Here is a 17,879-nt window from a genome sequence, read left to right on the forward strand (position 1 = left end):
TGCGGCTGAAGACCAGTTGAACCTGCCTATTACGAACATATACCAAATGAAAGCCTTAGTTGCAGGTTCTTATGGGACAGTGCTTTGGGGGTACAAGGTGGCTACTGGATTGATGAACGCAGAGAACAAACTCCTAGGAGTTTTGTTAGATCTAGGTCCAAGGCTTCCATTGCCGCATTGAGATTGGGGTTGGGCATGTACTGTGTCGAAAACCATCTAGCACTCAAACTGATCTTATATTGAATCAATATGGAATAAACCTGAGCTCACCCTCTAACTAAACGCCCTGCAAGGATTTTGGCAAAGCAGTGTCTTACACAAACCACCTTGGCTCAATGATATTGCCAGTACTGTAGAAGACATAGGTTGTGCAGCATTCTGGACCAATCCACAGAGATTGACGAAATCAAGTGTGCAAATATTTTAATGTGAAACATTTCTTATTGAATTTTACATAGAAAAGTAAATCAATATAATGCAAATAAAGAAAAAAAATACCTAAGTTGACCGAATATTTGCACAAGCATTAGTGTTGCAGGTATGAAATGTCAATATACAAATAAGGTAGAGAAATACAATATTTGTAGCTGTAACAAGAGGCAAGTAATATGGTGACATCTGATATTTATGAAGTATATTCTGTAGGCAATGTTATAGTCATCACAGAAACAGGAGTCGGCCCAGGCGTCTCGGTCTGCTGCTGCATATAATTTCAAACAGGGCCCCAAATAGCCCTCAATACCAATTTAAGAAACTGCAGTGATGCATACACCTCTGCCTGCTCGTTACAGAATTTAGCGTCTTACAACCAGTCTTGGTGCCAGGGAAGGGGTCCGCTCAGTCATGCCCCGGCCACTCAGCATCAAAAAAGTACCATTAGCAGGGCAGCCAGCTTTCTCAGGGCCTAAAAGTAAACATCTTTTTAAGTGTGTCAGACACCCAAGTCCAAATGAACCGTAGAGGGGAACAAGCCCAGGTGAGTGGACAATGTCAACAGAATCAGTGGAGCACCAGGAACAGCTTGAAAAGTGTGCCGGGTCCACCTAAATGAGTCATATAATACACACAATTGATAAAAATGAAATGTATAAGCACGTGTCTAAGGGAACCCTTCCTTTTCTGTTCAAAGCAATGTCCTCAGGTGGGCAAATAATCGAGGGGAACATGCTGGAGCTTAAAATGCATTTAAGAAATATATTTAATGTTGAGTGGTCTGCATTCAAAGGTGTACTCTAGATTGAACTTGTCTGGGGATCATGCATCCTTTCCTCTTGCCTGCAATGCTGTCCACGTGCTTTACTAATCATTCACAAGATACATTGTATTTATCATGCAGTACCCCACCTTCAAGAATTCCCACGCTGGCTCCTTACACTTCTTCTCGATCTCTATCACAAGGGCTTCAAGTGAGGCTCTTTCATCAGGTAGCTCGACATCATCAACTTTTTCAGTCGCAGTCATTTCGAGGTCCATCTTCAATTTAGTCTGTTCTTTTTCTCTCAGGAGGTTGTGCAGCTCTTCAATATCGGCCTCAATTTTCTTCAACTCAATTCCCAACTTGACCTGCCAAAATAAGTTGTTTAAATGTTGTGAACATTAACAAGAACAATATCAGCCACAGTATGAAAGAACAGATAGACTTGAGGAGTTGTCAAAAAACAATTTGGTGAAATGGTCAATTTGTAAATGCTCCCTTTGTTTTGTCCCAATTTCCTCAACATAAAAATCAACGTGCACCAACATCTTGGCAAGCCTGTGGAGGCCACTAGTAATGCAGAAAGGTGACAATGATCAGTGGACCAACTCATCCAGTTGAGCTGAAACAAAAGAGGGTTTGAACATCCACACGAACAAAACCAGTCACAGTGTGCAAGTCTGGTGGAGCAGAAGGAACTGTCACAGCAGGACTTACGGAAATGGCTGTTTTTTTATTTTTACTATCCCTCCAATTTTTCCTCTCAATGTAAACCCAAACCGATACATATTGATAAGGCTGGTCTAATGGACAGTAATGCAGATTAGAGATCAGCAGACCAGTGCATCTGCTGCAAAGATATGTGCACTGTACAAGTTACAAGTAAGTCACAAGTAAGTCACAGCATGGCCATAATTGCATTTTAGTCTGGTAATTATAACTCCCTTTTATCACCTCGCAGAAACGTTACAGTTTGCAGTATGTGCTAATGAGACGTAATTATTGTTTTTAATATGAAGTAGAAATTAGTAACACAAAAAGCATGTCTATCAAAATAGGACGATCTTTGCATTCCTTGTGGGCCACAGGAACTAAACCCCATATAATACCAAAAGTGTTTCATCATCTAAACAGATGACTCGGTAAGAATACTATTGTCAATAGGTCAGTTAAGATTAATACTAAACAAGACGGGCTATATTTAAAAAGTAAACTATCAACACCAAATTTATTTGGTAAGTTCATCATGCGCTGCATTCAACTTTTCAATTGCTTCAGAGTGCGAGGTGAAGAAAGAAGCACTGTCCTGACAGACAAGCAAAGTAGGAGCTAGACCCATCCGCTGAGCGGTGATGATGCCCCTAGTTGACGTAATGCCCTTGCACACTTACACATTTTAGCCAGAGTGCACCATATTTAATCAACTAGTAGGTTTACCCAAATTGGCGACGTTAGTGAGTCTTGCACAATTATTTTAAGAGTTTGCTGAAGGAAACTATGTTAACCTTGTTCTGAGAAACCCATATCAATTTCGGTCTTACAATTTAGAATGTTTTATAGGTGATATTTACTATGAAAAAAGTTCAGTTGTACACAGAGCAGCCCTTTACATATGGTGCAGTATGGGAAGCTTTGTCAATGCTATATCGGAATGAACCACAAATTCCTATGTATCTATGCCAGCTCAATTAAACATTAGTGCACTTGTCTGATCATGCTTACAGATTCCAGCTGCTTTCCACAGCTCTGCTGCGTTCTACTCAAGTTCCACCCTTAACGTCTGACCTACTCAAATATTTAACAGCCGAGGATCCTCACCATTGATCCTTACCTTAATTAAGTTTTGAATATATGCATAGAAACCTCAACACACCCTAAAGCTCTAAAACACACTAACTTAGAGATAAAGGTAAAACATAACACCAGTCAGCTGGGTTCCAAATGCAACCTACTTTCTCTTAAAGTGGAAAAGTTTCTGCAGCTTTGTGACATCGAGTCCTCAACGCTTCTTGGATATCCAGCAAAAGAGGAAAAGCGGTTCAGCCATCAGGGGTAGTGAGAGGGAAAAAGGGAAATACACTTAGTTAAGATCAGTGTTGGTTTCCCTGCTCAATGTCCAGACAATGATGAAAGTTGGCGGAAGCAGCAGCTACATTTGCCAAATATTGCTGTGGCATCCCTGCTTGATGACCAGCCTATGAGGGCCAGCAAGAGAAGCAGTTCTAGTGTCCTGACTGTGTTGCTGTCAATGGTTGATGATCAGACCATGAGACAAGCGACAGCAGCACTTCGACTGAACTCTGTGCTGGCACTCATGCTCTTTGAACAGATAGGGACCAGCATCACAGCATTAGTCTTCCTGGTGTGTCTGGATTTATCCACTTCCGTCAACATTGCTAACTGCTCACTCCATGTTTGTCAACTTTGATGCACTGGAGGGAAGATACTATTTTTCTCGTTCTTTCTAGTGGATCACTTAAACCCTGGGCCCCTTCTTTCCTTCTCAGTGATTGTCCCAGTCTTGTGGCAGTACCTATGGCTAAACCTTCCTCTTACATGTGCTCATCTGGTTGTTTGACTTTGAATATCCTTAAAAATCAATACCGCACAGGCGTATGGGTCTAGACAGCAAGCTGGGATCAAGTAGTTCTCATTTCAGTCAATTTAAGTCAGCTATTGGAAAATCCAGTTAACTGAAGTGCATTCTACAGAGGATCATGTTCACTGGCACTGAAACTGATGGAACACAAACACTTCATTCGTCGCATCTTCGTTCATAGTCCTAAGGACTGAATGCTGTCTTTTTCGTAAAGTATCCCCAAGTACATTGAAAATTCATTAGTTTCCGAAGAAGAGAATTTGGAGTTAAAACATTGGCCTGCAAACCAAATTGTCCCAATTGTAATTACTATTTTGAACAAAAAGGAATCCATGCAATTTAAAGCAGTAGTCGTAGTTAGCTACGAAGCAGTCTCAAGAGACTGAATAATCACTATTCCTTTACTGGGGCCATCAGCACCAACACTTTACCTGTAGGGGAAGTTACCCTAGGTCTGTTTTCTAGCTTCTACCAGAATAGCCATACACCGAATCGGACTTTCAGTACTTTGAGACACTCAGACACATCTGCAAACCTGTTTTTTTCGTCATTCATTTGACGTTTAATATATGGACAGTGGCGGCGGAGCGTTGCCACACTGTCTCAGAGCCAGCAGCTGAAAAATAAAATTGTTACTCTATTTTTCAGCTGCTGGCTGAGCCAGCATGTGCAGGGGGTGGCTGGGGTCCATGGGAGGGGGGGGGAGGAGGATTGGAGTCGAGTCACTGGAGTGCACGTCAGTTTGGCCAGCCACCTTAGGCTTGCCAAACAGACATGCGCACTTAGGTTTTCCAACCCAGCTGTGTTGAACAGCCGGGTTTAAGGAACAGCATGCACTGTGAGCAGCAGACCAAGACACTCAGACCAATCGTGGCGCTGCACTCATGCTAGGTGTAGCATGAGAGCTACGCCAGGATTGCACAGTGAGCCTGTGCTGGTGTCCCAGGGACTTCTGGGACACCATCACGAGCAGGAGAGAAGAGGAGCAAGGCAGTCAGCATCAGACAGGAGAATTTTTTTTAAATGTTTTAAATTATTTGCCTAATATCCCCCCCGCCCCTCCACTTAAGATTTGCCACAGCCGCTACTGCATATGGGACTGTTTTCCAGTGATTCATGACTGAAAATTCTAATGCCACCTCTTTGGAAAGTGTCCCTTGTAGAGCAGAAAATGAATAAAAAAAGAATCCACATGGTTGGAGTGTGGCCAGTCCTCCGGGAGCTCAAACTGAAAAAAAGGGTTTTGCTCCAAAATTCCGTGGTGAATACAGAGAAGAGAAAATCATTACACAGAAGACGAGAGGAGACTAGGAAGTGGAGAAACAACGCTGTTAAAAGAAATAGGACTATGCCACAAAAGGCTCCTTCCACAAAGTTTCTCAGTCCTCTCTGAGGGACCCAAAAAAGTGAGATTTAAGAAGAGGCTACCCAAACATAAATCCAGTTTCCGTTCCATGTTGAAAACCGGTATGCCAGCTACCTGTTTACCCGTAAGAACTATAAATTAACACTGAAGCAATACTCAACGTTGAAGTGGATGTCACAGCAAATCCCTCTAAATCAAACTCAACATTCCAGGTTCTTCTCTCCATTTAGAGAAGAGGCTCCCATCATTGTCGTTTCAGTGTCTCCATCTCCACTACCACACTAAACATCTCTAAATACAATACAATAGTGTACCCCATGGGAGGCACAACAACTGGATTCTCCTCTAAGGAAAGCAAGATCTATAACACCAGCTAAGACCCCTTTGAAGGGTAGATCACTCACACTTAAGGAGAGGACTCGCCGTCCTAACAATCACATTAGATCTAAATAAGTCCTAAATGAGTTTGCATGCTCTTAGGAAAGAGCATGATAAAAACACTATAATTTTACTATTCCCACATTGTAGTTGACATCTGAGATCACATTTGCAATCACAGGCTTCTGTTTGCAGCACAACTTCAAGATACAGAAATACAGTTCTGACGGACTGTTTTCCATCAAGAGTCTTGGCCATTAGCAACATTAATACCTTTTACAACGGGTTGGCTAGTGCTACACTAAAGTTACCCATCCCAATAGCTGCTCAACTCTGTCTGATCTGAAGCCAGATTTAGTCACAAGATAAAATCCTGCTACTGCTTCCTTGGCTATGGTCACTTTGGACATGGAGAGTTAGCAGGTAGGCTCTGGACAGATAGCTAGCGCAGCATCAGTCTTGGATATGTAACACAACTCTTTGTGAATTTCTCAAAAAGGTCGCAGAATACTTTCTTTGAGAAAAGGGTGATGACTTCAGGAGGTTTTGAATGGAGGTCTGTTGGCTAAACCACTTAGCACAAACAAGGCTACTACAATGAATAGGCTATCAAGTGCTCTTTATGGCAATGCTTACTCCCCTGAAGCCAGAGGACAGACTTTCTTCAATATAACCTTTTTGGGCAATATTATATTCGAAAACCACGCAAATACCAAAATGCACTGCATGAAGTCTGAATCTGAAACCCAGAAGGCCATGGAGTAAAAGACATTCCTAACGCCCTATGTATAACGTTACTACAAATAGAGGGCTTTAAATCTCAGGGCGCACCAGCAAAACAGCTGCAACAAGCAATTCGACCAGCACAGGCTTTGACGAGGAGCCCAGTAGCTAACCACAGACACAAATCATGACACTACCTTTCCCAGTCTACTCCATTAAGGAAAGCATTTTCAACCTATTTATAGAGCCACAAACAAAAAAAAGATTGCAGGGTGCTGAATATTGTGCAAAATAGCTGCACCTGGAAGGTCAAGTCACCACCCTAGTGGTTCCCTCCAAAAACAGTTCTTTCTCAAGCAATTATAAGCTAATGTCAACAACCTTAACCTGAAGTGATAAGCGGGGGTCCCACGTCATCAAAAGGGATGGAGTACTTATTCCTATCACTTACTACTTAAGGGCCAAAAAAAGAAATCCGACCCTTTAATTGAAAACGGACAGCAAATGGATCAAAAGAGGACAACTCCGGATGTTAACTCCTCATAAATATTGCCTCTGCACCATTGGGGGGGTGGAGGGGAAGCTACATGTATGCCATGAATCTAAAGGATATACACAGCACCACATACTAATTGTACAGAAACATCATAGGTTTCTCGGGTTCATGGTGCAAGATCATCATCATTTTCAGTTTTAGTGGCAGAAAAAAAAAAAAACGTCCTCATTAGTAAACATTAACTGATGAGACACCCACCCGTCCACATACTTAGTTTTTTTCCGATGTTCAGAGCACTTTGCGTTAAGCCTTCATACGTTTTTTTATTTTTTTAATTGTATTTAGTACACAAGATATTCAGCCCAAAATGCGTGTGTGTGGCTTTTTTTTTTAACACATGTTGGGGATTCTAAAAGTATAATTTTTATTCTAAAAATGACATCAATAAAAGGTGTATAATTTTAAGATAATCAGGTCCCTAGCTTTCAGGAACAAGCAGAGTTTTAAAAAAAGATCTATTTAAAAATATTTTTAGTTTCTCAATTTTTATAAGTGGTAGTTGGGGTTTCATAATTTTGGCATTTCTACCTACTTGGTGTGCTTTTTGTGGTGTAACTTACGGTTAGACTTGTACATTTTTTGAAAACTAGACAACATTCTGAATTTAGCAAGGAATCATTTCTCATAAACTAATCCTTGAACTAAAAAATAAAGAAAATAAGTAGGATAAAAATAGAGATAGATGACATTTTATTCTATGATGTTTTACCACAATAGCAGGTTTATAGAAGTATTCCTGTTAGGTCAGCCAGGCTCTTCAGCTCACAGGAATAAATAATGCTTGTTGATTGTCCAAAAACACAATGGTATACCCAAGCATAAACTTCGCTGCAGCTTACAACAATGTTAGTGTGTACAGACTATGCAGCAATTCTTACAGTAAAATCTAATGAATAGGAGGGCATGGATTGGAATGTCACGATAGCAGTCACACTCTGAGTGCTCCGCATCATGGCGGCTGGCAGTTTTAGGAGGGAGTGGGGCGGGCAGGAACCACACACTTTCACACAAACACATGCACGCACATCCATTAACACTCCTCAACATTCAAACATACACGCACACACCAAACATTCATTAAAAAAAGATCACACGCACACTTACCTTCTGCCTCGGAGGTCCCAGGAGGGTTGGGACTGCTGCCTTCCCTCACTGGCTGACTTTAGGTCAGGCAATGAGGGAAGGTAGCAGTCCCATTCTCTTCACGGAGTGGGATGGGGCCAGTGAGACTGGTGACCCCATCGCATTCTGTGACGAAGTGTCACTGGTTGACACTCGCCCTGGGCGCTTCAGGGCTTAAAGCCAGGTCGATGTCAATGGGTGACACTTTCCTCATCACCCGGGGGAGGGCCTTGAGGCACCAATTGCTGAGCCGAGGAGGTCAGGCCCATAGGAGCTGTGACCTCTTCAGCCCTGAAAAGTTCAGCTTAGGCAGCCAGGAGTCTGCGCAAATCACGCATGTCTGCTCCTGGCTGCCTGACCTGAACATGAAGAGTGTCCTTTGCTCAGTCTGATAGACACTCTTCATGAGGGGCAAAAGGTGAGGGGCGTGGCCCCTCCGCCCTAAAGGACAGGCACGCCTGCTCTGGACCCCTCTGTCATCCGCTTCCATTCACTGCCATTGTACTGCATCAACCATGCCTAACAGCCTCTCACGGTCCCTGTACGCCTATGCTGCTATATTAACCTGTGAAGAGATGCTGGTGCCCTGGCTCCTGCTGTTCCTGAGAAGTCTGCGGCAATCCCAACATGGCGGCCAGCACCGATTGATGCCTGCACTGGCAGGCGGATTCTGACAGGTGTCACACCAGCAGCTACGGCGTTCCTGCCAGGCAGGATTCTGAGGACTGTGCAGCCGATGATTTTGGGGCCCTTCCCCGCCTGCCTGTGCCCTGCTGCATTCCAAGCCAGGTCCCTGATCAAGGCCTTAAATCCCGGCCTCTTGTGGGACAGCAACGGCCTGCTCTGGCACAGCTATGGAGAGAGTTGAATGCAGCTCACCCCTTTAACTGTAAGGACTAGATTGCCCCCTAAATGCTGCTGGGCAGTCACCTTCTGACAGCCAGCTCCTGAAGACCCACACCCTCCTGGGGCCAGGGTAAGGCCTCTTGCACTGCAGTGGTCATCTTGCGGCCTCCGTAAGGCCCCAATTATATGGTATGCTCCACTACGGGGGTCACCTGGGCCTCTGCTGCATCACCCATCCTCTGATGTGGCCCTCCTTGTTACCGGGAGCTCCTACTGCTCTAGCTGCGTGGCTCTCATTTTGGAGAGACATGAACCCATCTGGGACCCTGGGAGTTGGGAAGAGACCTGCAGGCAAGTGGGCTCACACAAACACTACCTGGTGGTTCAGCACCCATGGGTGAGAGGTGGTGCAGCACCACATCAAATATCACTAGGAGCCCCCTTCTTTTGCACCAGTCACCCTTGGGTATGTGCCTTCTCTCATCGTGCTTACCTGATGTTCCAGAGAGACTGATCCCTTCTGAAGGAGATGCAAGCCCATCTGGACCCAGAAGGATGATGTGCTATGACACATGGCCTCTACGGCCCCTGTCTGGGCTCTGTTTTTTCCCTGAATATCCCCCCCCCTACTTTTGCTATCAAAATTTCACCTGCACTGACTTTTACCCCACACTGGGTGAGATCTTACAAGCTGCTTAAGTCGTGTCCTTGGTGTCGACCACATACCACCCAAAGCATCAACTACACTTCTTTGCTCCTCCCTGAGAGGTGCTCCCGGCAGCTGAGACACACCATGGGTAAGGACAAACACCACCCGGTGACCTCCCAAACTCGAATGGATCAATACACCACTGGTCCTGTGACTGGGCATAATGGGGCCGCTGGTGCAGAAAGGTCCCTCTCCTCGGACGATGAACTTGCAACAATTCTTCAAGCCATTCAGACCTCTCATGCTCCTGTAGAGACTAGGATCAAGGAAGTGAGTGTAGATGCTGCCCTACTTCATCATGACCTCTGAAATGCCATGGCTCAGATCAGATAACTGAAGCCAAATTCCATATATCCACCATGAAGGACAAAGTTGCCACTCTCAAAACCCAGGTATCTGTCCTCCTTATGCATATGAAGGAGCTACACTGCCATGCCAAAGATGCTGAAAATCACTCCCAGCAAAATAATGTGCAAATATTGGCATCCCCAAAGGCACAGAACTTCAACAAGTCACCGACTACCATGAAACCTGGATCAAATCCTAGATGTCTCCAGACCAATTGTCATCCTAGTTTGCATAAAGAAGGCCCACTGGGCTCTGATCCTCGAACCTCCCCCAGGCACGCCTCTCAGGCCAGTGATCGCTCATATCTTCAATTTCAGGGACAGACACGCCATCCTTAGAGACACACTCTCAGGCAAACCTCTGCTGGCTGGATGCCAGGATTCTCCTTTTCCCTGTCTACACCTGGAAGGTTCAGCAGTAACGTTGTTCTTACGTGTAGATCAAGCAGAAGCTCAGGGTGCTCGGACTTCAGTATCGCTTCTCTCCAGCCAGGCTCCATGTAATCCATGCTAACAAACGCCATTTTTTTTATAACCCAGAATACGCCTGGTTGTGGCTTATAGAGAACGCCCACTACATGCTCCAGTAGAGCTCTCTCCTCGGGGGTCCAGAACCACTGGGACAACCGGGAACACGCTGGTGTCAAAACCACAAAGATACCATACTCGCTTGCAGAAAAAGTGCCACACCCATCACTTCAAATCCTTGTTGCAATGTCCTCAGGCACAAGGTCAATCTCCTTCATTATCACCCCCTTCCCAGGTTCCAGAGCTTGGCAACCCCATCTGGAGGATGAGGACTCCGTGGTCGTGTCAACGCAACCTACTGAAGACCATGTGGACACAGACCAAAATCCTGCTCTATAAAGTATTCCAATTGTTATAATGAGACACAAAGGAATCCATACCTGAACCTTCTCAAATCCACTTTGATGGCCAATACTTACCCTTGACTAAGGAGGGGTCCACCACTCCATATTCATTTTCCATATTGTTTTGCACCTCTGTTTTCTTTTTCAGGGTGACAGATTCTTCTTGGGTGAAAGTATGGGGTGGGTGTTAGGGTGTGGGATTTCTGTCACTGTTAATTGTGTTCTTTTTTTGTTCAAATGTTTGCTTAATCGTATTTAATTGATCTCACACACATCTGCAATGTACCCCTTACAGCACGAACCAAGACATGGCTCCTTACCTTGTGCGACAGGCATGAGCATCTGCCACGGACTGCAAAGGGATGGCCTGCCTTTCCTCATCCTGACCACTTCCAGGTCCTTCCACCCCCACGATGATGCCCTTTAGAATTTTGTCTAGGAACGTTAATGGTCTACTAGATTGGGTGAAGTGTACCGCAATTCTCAACTTCACCCACTGCCACCTTCCCGAGGTTCTACTACTCCAAGAGACCCATCTCCTGGTTAACCATTGACCCTTTTTTTGGCACGTAAGGGTGATGACATGGTCTTTCACTGGGGCTACTCTTGTGGGTCTTGGGTGGTGGCTGTCCTGGTGCACCGCTACTCCCACTCCCCCCCGGACAGTTTCCCATGAAGTTTGGTACCCACAGGGTCGCTTCCTTTTAATCATCAGAACACGTGAAGGACAGGCCATTAGCCTAGTGAGTGTTTATGCTCCTCTGGCAGCCCTCAACATCTTTCTCCGTGATCTTTCCAAGATCCTCTTAGACCTCCCACATTGGCTAACCACAAAATGTGGTGATTTTAATGCAGTTTCCCCACCCGGAGGCCGACACCACTCTGTACCCCACAGTGTCTAGTTGTTCAGGCACTCTCTCTCTCTGATTAGACTACCACCCTTGGTCTCTGACATTTGAAGGATATGGAACACTCAGCACCATCACTTCACACAATTTGAGAGCACATCACAACCACTAGCCTATAGATCTTACCTATATGCCTGCTCTTGACTGTCACTACATCTACCAAGCTCAGATTCTTCCCCTTGGGATATCAGGCCATGCCCCCCTTCTCCTTGGTTCCCCCCGGAGTGGTCTAGACCTTATGGGGCGACTCAATGCCTGGTCTCTTCAAGACAAATATTACGTTCAGGCTTTTGGCACTGAACTCCAAGCCTACTTCCACAGTAGCGAAAACTCCTTTGCCTCCAATGGCAACCTAAGGGCTGCCAGTAAGGCAACCCATGAGGGGGAGTTGCTCGGGGATGCATCCGTGCGCAGGAATGCATACGTTCCCTCCACATTACTCAGCTGGTGGCCCATGACAACCGATTCAAGGGGAGCCTTGTGACAGATCCGCATGGTGACACCTCCCACCAACCGGGTCTCCTGTATGCAGAAATAAGTCTTTGATCCCTGGAAGCCACCAAACATCTATGGTGTGCCACAACCGCCAGAGCCTACAGCTGGGGAGACAAACACAGGAAGCTACTGTATTGGCTGGCCTCCTGCCACTGGATTACCAGAATTGCACCTGAAATCGATCAGCACAGTAACACCTTCAATGCCCTCCCTGAACCAGTTATCACCGCTTAATAAAGGCTGTCCCTGGAAAAGACATGGACTCCTCCCCTCAGTTCCTTAAGGAGACTCAGTACAATGACAGTTACTTTTATTACTAGTTTTGTTCAAATGTTTGCTGAATTGTATTTAATTGTACTCAGACACACATCTGCATTCTACCCCATGCACCGCAATCCAAGACAGCTCCTTACCTTGTCAAACTATCCTGAGCCGAAGCCCATATGTTGGGCAAGCCATTCACAGCTGAAGAGAGCACAACCTCCCTCCACAGCCTGTGTTGCTTACCATCCCATATCAACAGGGAGGTCAAGATCTGTACCACAATGCTGGCCACTAATCTCAAACCGGTCCTCCACATTGACAGACCCCGACCAATGTGGCTTCAGGCTGACCCATTGCATGAGGCACTGCCTCCGAAAACTTTGTGTGGCCCTGGCCCCCTGTCATCTCCTGACTTAGCCTGATCAACTTTGAAAAGGCGTATGATACAGTGGACAGGGGATACCTCCGATCGGTGCTGATGCATGCCAGGGTCAGGCCCCACTTTCGGGGAATGGTCCAAGCCCTTTACTCTAATCCCACAGCACATTTCCAACTGCGTTCTCATCCATGCCTTCTCCATCAGCCAGGTGACTAGACAGGGCTGTCCCCACTTATCTTTGCACTAGCGATTGAACCATTGGCACGCCTTACCTGTAGTGCTCAGCTGCGGGACACAAGGATCGTATAGCCTTATACGTGGTCAACATCCTTCTAAATCTTGTGGATCCTGCAATGAGCTGCTCTTGTTGTCTTCAGTGTGTCCGGGAGGCCTCAGGTCACCGGATGAACCACTCCAAATCCGTGTTGGTGCCCCTGGCCCAGTCCTGGGATTACTTTGATTGAAACTGAGACAACCGATGGGAATGGTATTTTGCCAAATACCTGGGTGGCTCTATACCCTGAGCTTACCTTGTCCCTTAACATTGAGCCTCTGATGCAGAAGGCCAAGGCTGTCCCCACCAAATGACAGTCACTCCCTTTGAATGCTATAGATCGCACAGCTCTTTATAAAATAATTATCCTGACGAAGTTTTTGTACAGCTTCCAAAAATTGCAACTCTTATCACATTCTTGGTTCCAAGCCACGGACAGGATTGCATTCTCCGTCCTGTGGTAGGGATCCAGGCCCCATCTTGCCCTTCTCCACTGCCAACGTACCCAGTCTGACAGCAGACTTGGTATGTCAACCTCTCTCTATTACCTGGCCTCCCACCTCCTAACGATCAATGATTGGATCAATGAGGGCTCATCGGGTCCTACTTAACAGCTGGAGTTGTCCCTTCTAGGATTCTCCCAACTATTAGGCATGCTATACAGCTCCATGATTCCCCCCCCCAACCCCCAAGGCACACCCCCATGACAGTTTTTCTGGCTTGGAGGGCGGCCCTACACCACACTCACTGAACATAACACTCACAGCACCAAACACCCCTCTGGCACAGTAACGGACTGCGGGAGGCAGCGTCGCTTCAGAGCTTTGAGAAGTGGGACCTTATCAATATTTCACTATTGGGCGAAATCTGGACGGGGACACACATGTAGTCCTTTAAAGAACTTCAGATAATTTACGCCCTCTCTAACACAATTTTACAAACATCTCCAACTGAGGCACGCCCTTCAATCCCAGGTCTCCCAGACTAGCCCCCTCCCTGAATTCCACCTGTTGGAAGCCAGACTCCTCATGCGTGCAACAGGGAAAGGTGGGGTCTCTACGATTTATTGTACACTTATCAATGCCCCGGGCACATTAGACCACTTTCGAACTCTATGGGACAACTGGATAGGTCCCTCTTGAGGGTAACGACTGGAGGGATGCCCTTATGGCATCTAGCACAATCACCATATCTTAGAAACTGTGCCTGATCCAGACGTACTACCTATATAGCGCTTACATTTCACCAGTTAGACTGCACAGAGCAAGCCTCATCCTTAAACCCACCTGCTTCCACTGTGGTGATGCTCCTGCTGAGTTCTAACAAGTTATGACTATGTTCTAGAATCCAATGATTTTGGGCCGCAGTGGTGGGAGAGTTGAGACCAGTGGTGGGAAGTCCCCTTTCCCTCCATGGTGCTTCTGCTGGGAGTCCCTTGATGGCTCCAGGGGTACGAGGGCCAACAAGACATTTGTGAGCACGGCCCTTCTGGTCGCCAAATGCAACATTGCCACTCGATGGAAAACTCACTCCTCCAACCATCACAGGAGAGGTGGACTGATGTGCACAGCAGAAGAAAACTGTTTTTTGAAGCCAGGGGCTGTCACCGCAAACATGGTTGAGTCTGGAAAAATGGCTTGGCCAGTTAGCCTAAGGTCCCCACTTCGGGGTAGAGATGTTGCTACTGTTTTGTACTATTACAATATGTCACTTGTCAATGCTCTGCTCGAACGCGGTCTAAGCTTTTCCGCCATGCTGCTTGTGTGTCTTATTGTACTCTGCAAAAACTCAAAATCTGTTCATAAAAAAAATCTAATGAATAAAAGTAGGTATGAAGGAAACCTATGCATTTGTAAATGTGCCAAAGATACTGAGTTTATGAACAGTGGTTAACTGCACACTCCGGATTTACAGTTATTCATTACTCATACTATTGTGATTCCGAGGGCATTGTGCAAAAAATGTTCTTCTGCAGACATGTAAATATTTTTTTTGTACAGACATAGCAAACTATCCACTGCAATCGTAAAATCAATAAAAACAGTCATTTTGAAAATCGGCTTAAAATATCAAGGATATAAAGAATTGACCATGGATTTAAAAGAGCTCAAGCAATTCAAAATGTTTGAGCTTTCCAAAGAATTCGCGGTCCTTTGAAGAAAAGCAATATCTAACTGTATCATGTATAGATCTACAGTTTGCTTTAATAAAACCAGGCACAGTAGCTTGGGCATTTAGGGACATGTTCTGTGGATTTAATCTCGTAACCACAAAGCCAACAGCACTTAGCTGGAAGGTACTTACTATTCCACGAGCCCTCGAATTGGATGACTAAGCTATACATACGGCGAAATCTCAAAAACGTGGCTTTAGAACCAGGGTTTAAAGTGCAGGAAAAAATAGTTTTTGTATGTATTCAAGTAGGTGCCAAAAATGCTTTCAGAATGTTTGCATGATTGTAAACTGATCAGGTGAATCTGTCTGAAGTGTCCCTTCAGAGTCAGCCTTATAAAAGCCTTCCGGACAGAGCTTAACAGGCTAGAGAGGAGCGGCAATAAAAGTAAATTATTCTGTTATAACATTGGTACTTGCTGCAAAACTCCAGGCTGAAGAGGAATTGTGTAACAATTGCGTCTTCTTACATACATGATGCTTCAAAGAATCATCCTTGCCATTAAAACACTCACACGAATAATGTAACACTGCTCTTGTAGGTCTCGCTCGCAAATATCGAGGGTAAAGCAATCCCCAACCGGATTTTGTAACGCGGGTGGAAGAACAAAGGTATAAAAGGAACATAATTTACTTCATATAAAAGTTATTCAATTCTGAAAATGTTTTATCACTTAAAAACAAGGAGGTGTACAAAAGAGTTGAAACGAGTTTGCTGCTGAATACCTCAACAGATTGAAGTACAGCCTGGTCGCCGCAGTTCTAAATTTTGTTTTTTACTGACCAAGTATTAATATGTGCTTTTGTTCGCTCATTTGTTTTCTGTTCTGCTTAAGTACTTTTTTTTTTTTTTTTTTTTTTTAATCAATTGTTACCTCGAGATAGTAAGAATGGTCAACTTCTAGACAGTTGTCAAGCATCATTCTTGTACAAATTCTAGTGTTACCAAATGACATGATTCTGGTCTTGTCACAGACAACGTCTAGATCACGCTCTTTACTAAAAAATAAAAAAAAATATCGCATATCACTGCAGCGGTTACTGAAAACCCCTATGGGTTACGAAGAAAGGAATATGTCATATGCATTAGCAAGCTAGTTAACTACCTTAGAGCCTAGTTTGGGAGCTAAATCCTTCTGGTGATCCAATGAAGAAGAAAAAACAGTGAGAATAATCGAGGTGCCAGTAAGCACTCCTGTTTTAAACCAATTTGCAGTATTCTGGCTAGACAATAAATAAGACTACTCTGGAAAGCTTTATTTGCAGACATGTGTTTCATGTAGAAGCATAAAAAAAATACAACCAAGGTTGGTTAATGCCCAGTTTTGCTAATTCGCCCTTAATCTGTTGAAGGCCTGCGAGTAATCGATATAGCATACATATAGCGACAGATGTCTTGTTCACCAAAAGCTTAAAGGCTGTGATTTATCAAACGTATTTGCTTCTCAGTGGGACCCGGGCCTATGACCAAAATTGCTTAGAGTGGTTAGATTTAATTGCAAGGTGTAGTTACGTCCAAGCAGCATCTTGGTGGGCTCGTCAAATCTCCAACATGGTCTTCTTATAGCACTGCTTTATGCCCTTTACTCATAGGCCATCTGATTAAGGTTGATCCTTTAGAAGTTGTAGTAATTGTTGTCAATTTTCTCTTTTTGCCATTAGTCTTGTGAGTCCCAGAACTTACTTGACTCTATGACTTCAGTACTGTTTGAGCAAATAAGGGTTTGCCGTAGCAGTTGTTCCCTGTCCTTCAGCTAACTGACTTGCTCGTCATCATTGTTATTGTCCTCAACTTAAGTATTTTGACCATAAAATACTGTCTTCCCGGTTACTTTATCTTAAGCTGAGAAGCACCGCTCCATCTAATTGTTATTTTGCTGACTGAAAATCAAGAAGCCTTTTGTGTAAGGTCAGTGTCCCAAATTCTGTGGTTAAACCTTAATGCAATTATTTGGGGATCATGGGCACTTTATGTCATGCAACTATCTCGTAGCTCTTGCAAGCTGAAAAAGCAGAGAAATGTAATGAGGTATAACCGATTATACTTCGGGTTGTAAAAAAAAATCCAAAACTAGGTTGGTGAGTGTGATCAGCTAGTAATCCCCAAATTAGCGTCCAAAAGCCCAAATCAAGAAGTAGTATGCATATATATTTACATTTTGTACGGTTATTAAACAGTTGCGATTGTAACTGAAGGCACAATGAAGAATGTGTCAGGAACGTCCTCAGGCGATACCCTACCCCAGTAATTAAATAGTAACTTGCTGCTGAAATCCCTGCTAGTCATTACTAGAATTGCAAAAATAGGATCTAAAATATTCTCGATTTTCAGGAGGGCATTTAAGATTTGTGATTTGTCTTTTGTTGATGATGGTAGAAAGTAAACCTTCAAAATCAATAACAGTTTGACCTTTACTGCCCAACAGCACCGAGAGTAGATATATTCCGATTTTGACTTTAATATAGTTGTTTTTATTGAGAAGCGACTAATCCTGATCATCAATTTCCAGCTGGTCTGCCCATCTTAATACAAGTAGCAAAGATTTCGTATGTGTGAAATTCTGGCAGAGTAAAGGGAAATAGTGTGCCCCGTTTTCTGCAGACAATATGATATCTGAATGGGAAAGAGAAGACTTGTTCTACTGGACGCTAAAGGTCATTCAATGTTTCGGAG

The 17,879-nt window shown here is 44.4% G+C and overlaps 1 protein-coding gene across 4 annotated transcripts in view; it reads right to left on the reverse strand.

The window, feature by feature from the left end:
- Window positions 1-17,879, reverse strand: part of LOC138294138 (E3 ubiquitin-protein ligase TRIM39-like) — a 431,514-nt gene that overhangs the window by 162,379 nt on the left and 251,256 nt on the right. For all 4 annotated transcript variants that reach the window (XM_069233336.1, XM_069233333.1, XM_069233334.1 and 1 more), the window contains one exon: window positions 1,345-1,563. In XM_069233336.1, the coding sequence (XP_069089437.1) occupies window positions 1,345-1,563 (219 nt within the window). The remainder of the gene's footprint in view (window positions 1-1,344; window positions 1,564-17,879) is intronic.

The sequence above is a fragment of the Pleurodeles waltl genome, chromosome 4_2 (genome assembly GCF_031143425.1).
Source record: "Pleurodeles waltl isolate 20211129_DDA chromosome 4_2, aPleWal1.hap1.20221129, whole genome shotgun sequence".
Lineage (NCBI taxonomy): Eukaryota > Metazoa > Chordata > Amphibia > Caudata > Salamandridae > Pleurodeles > Pleurodeles waltl.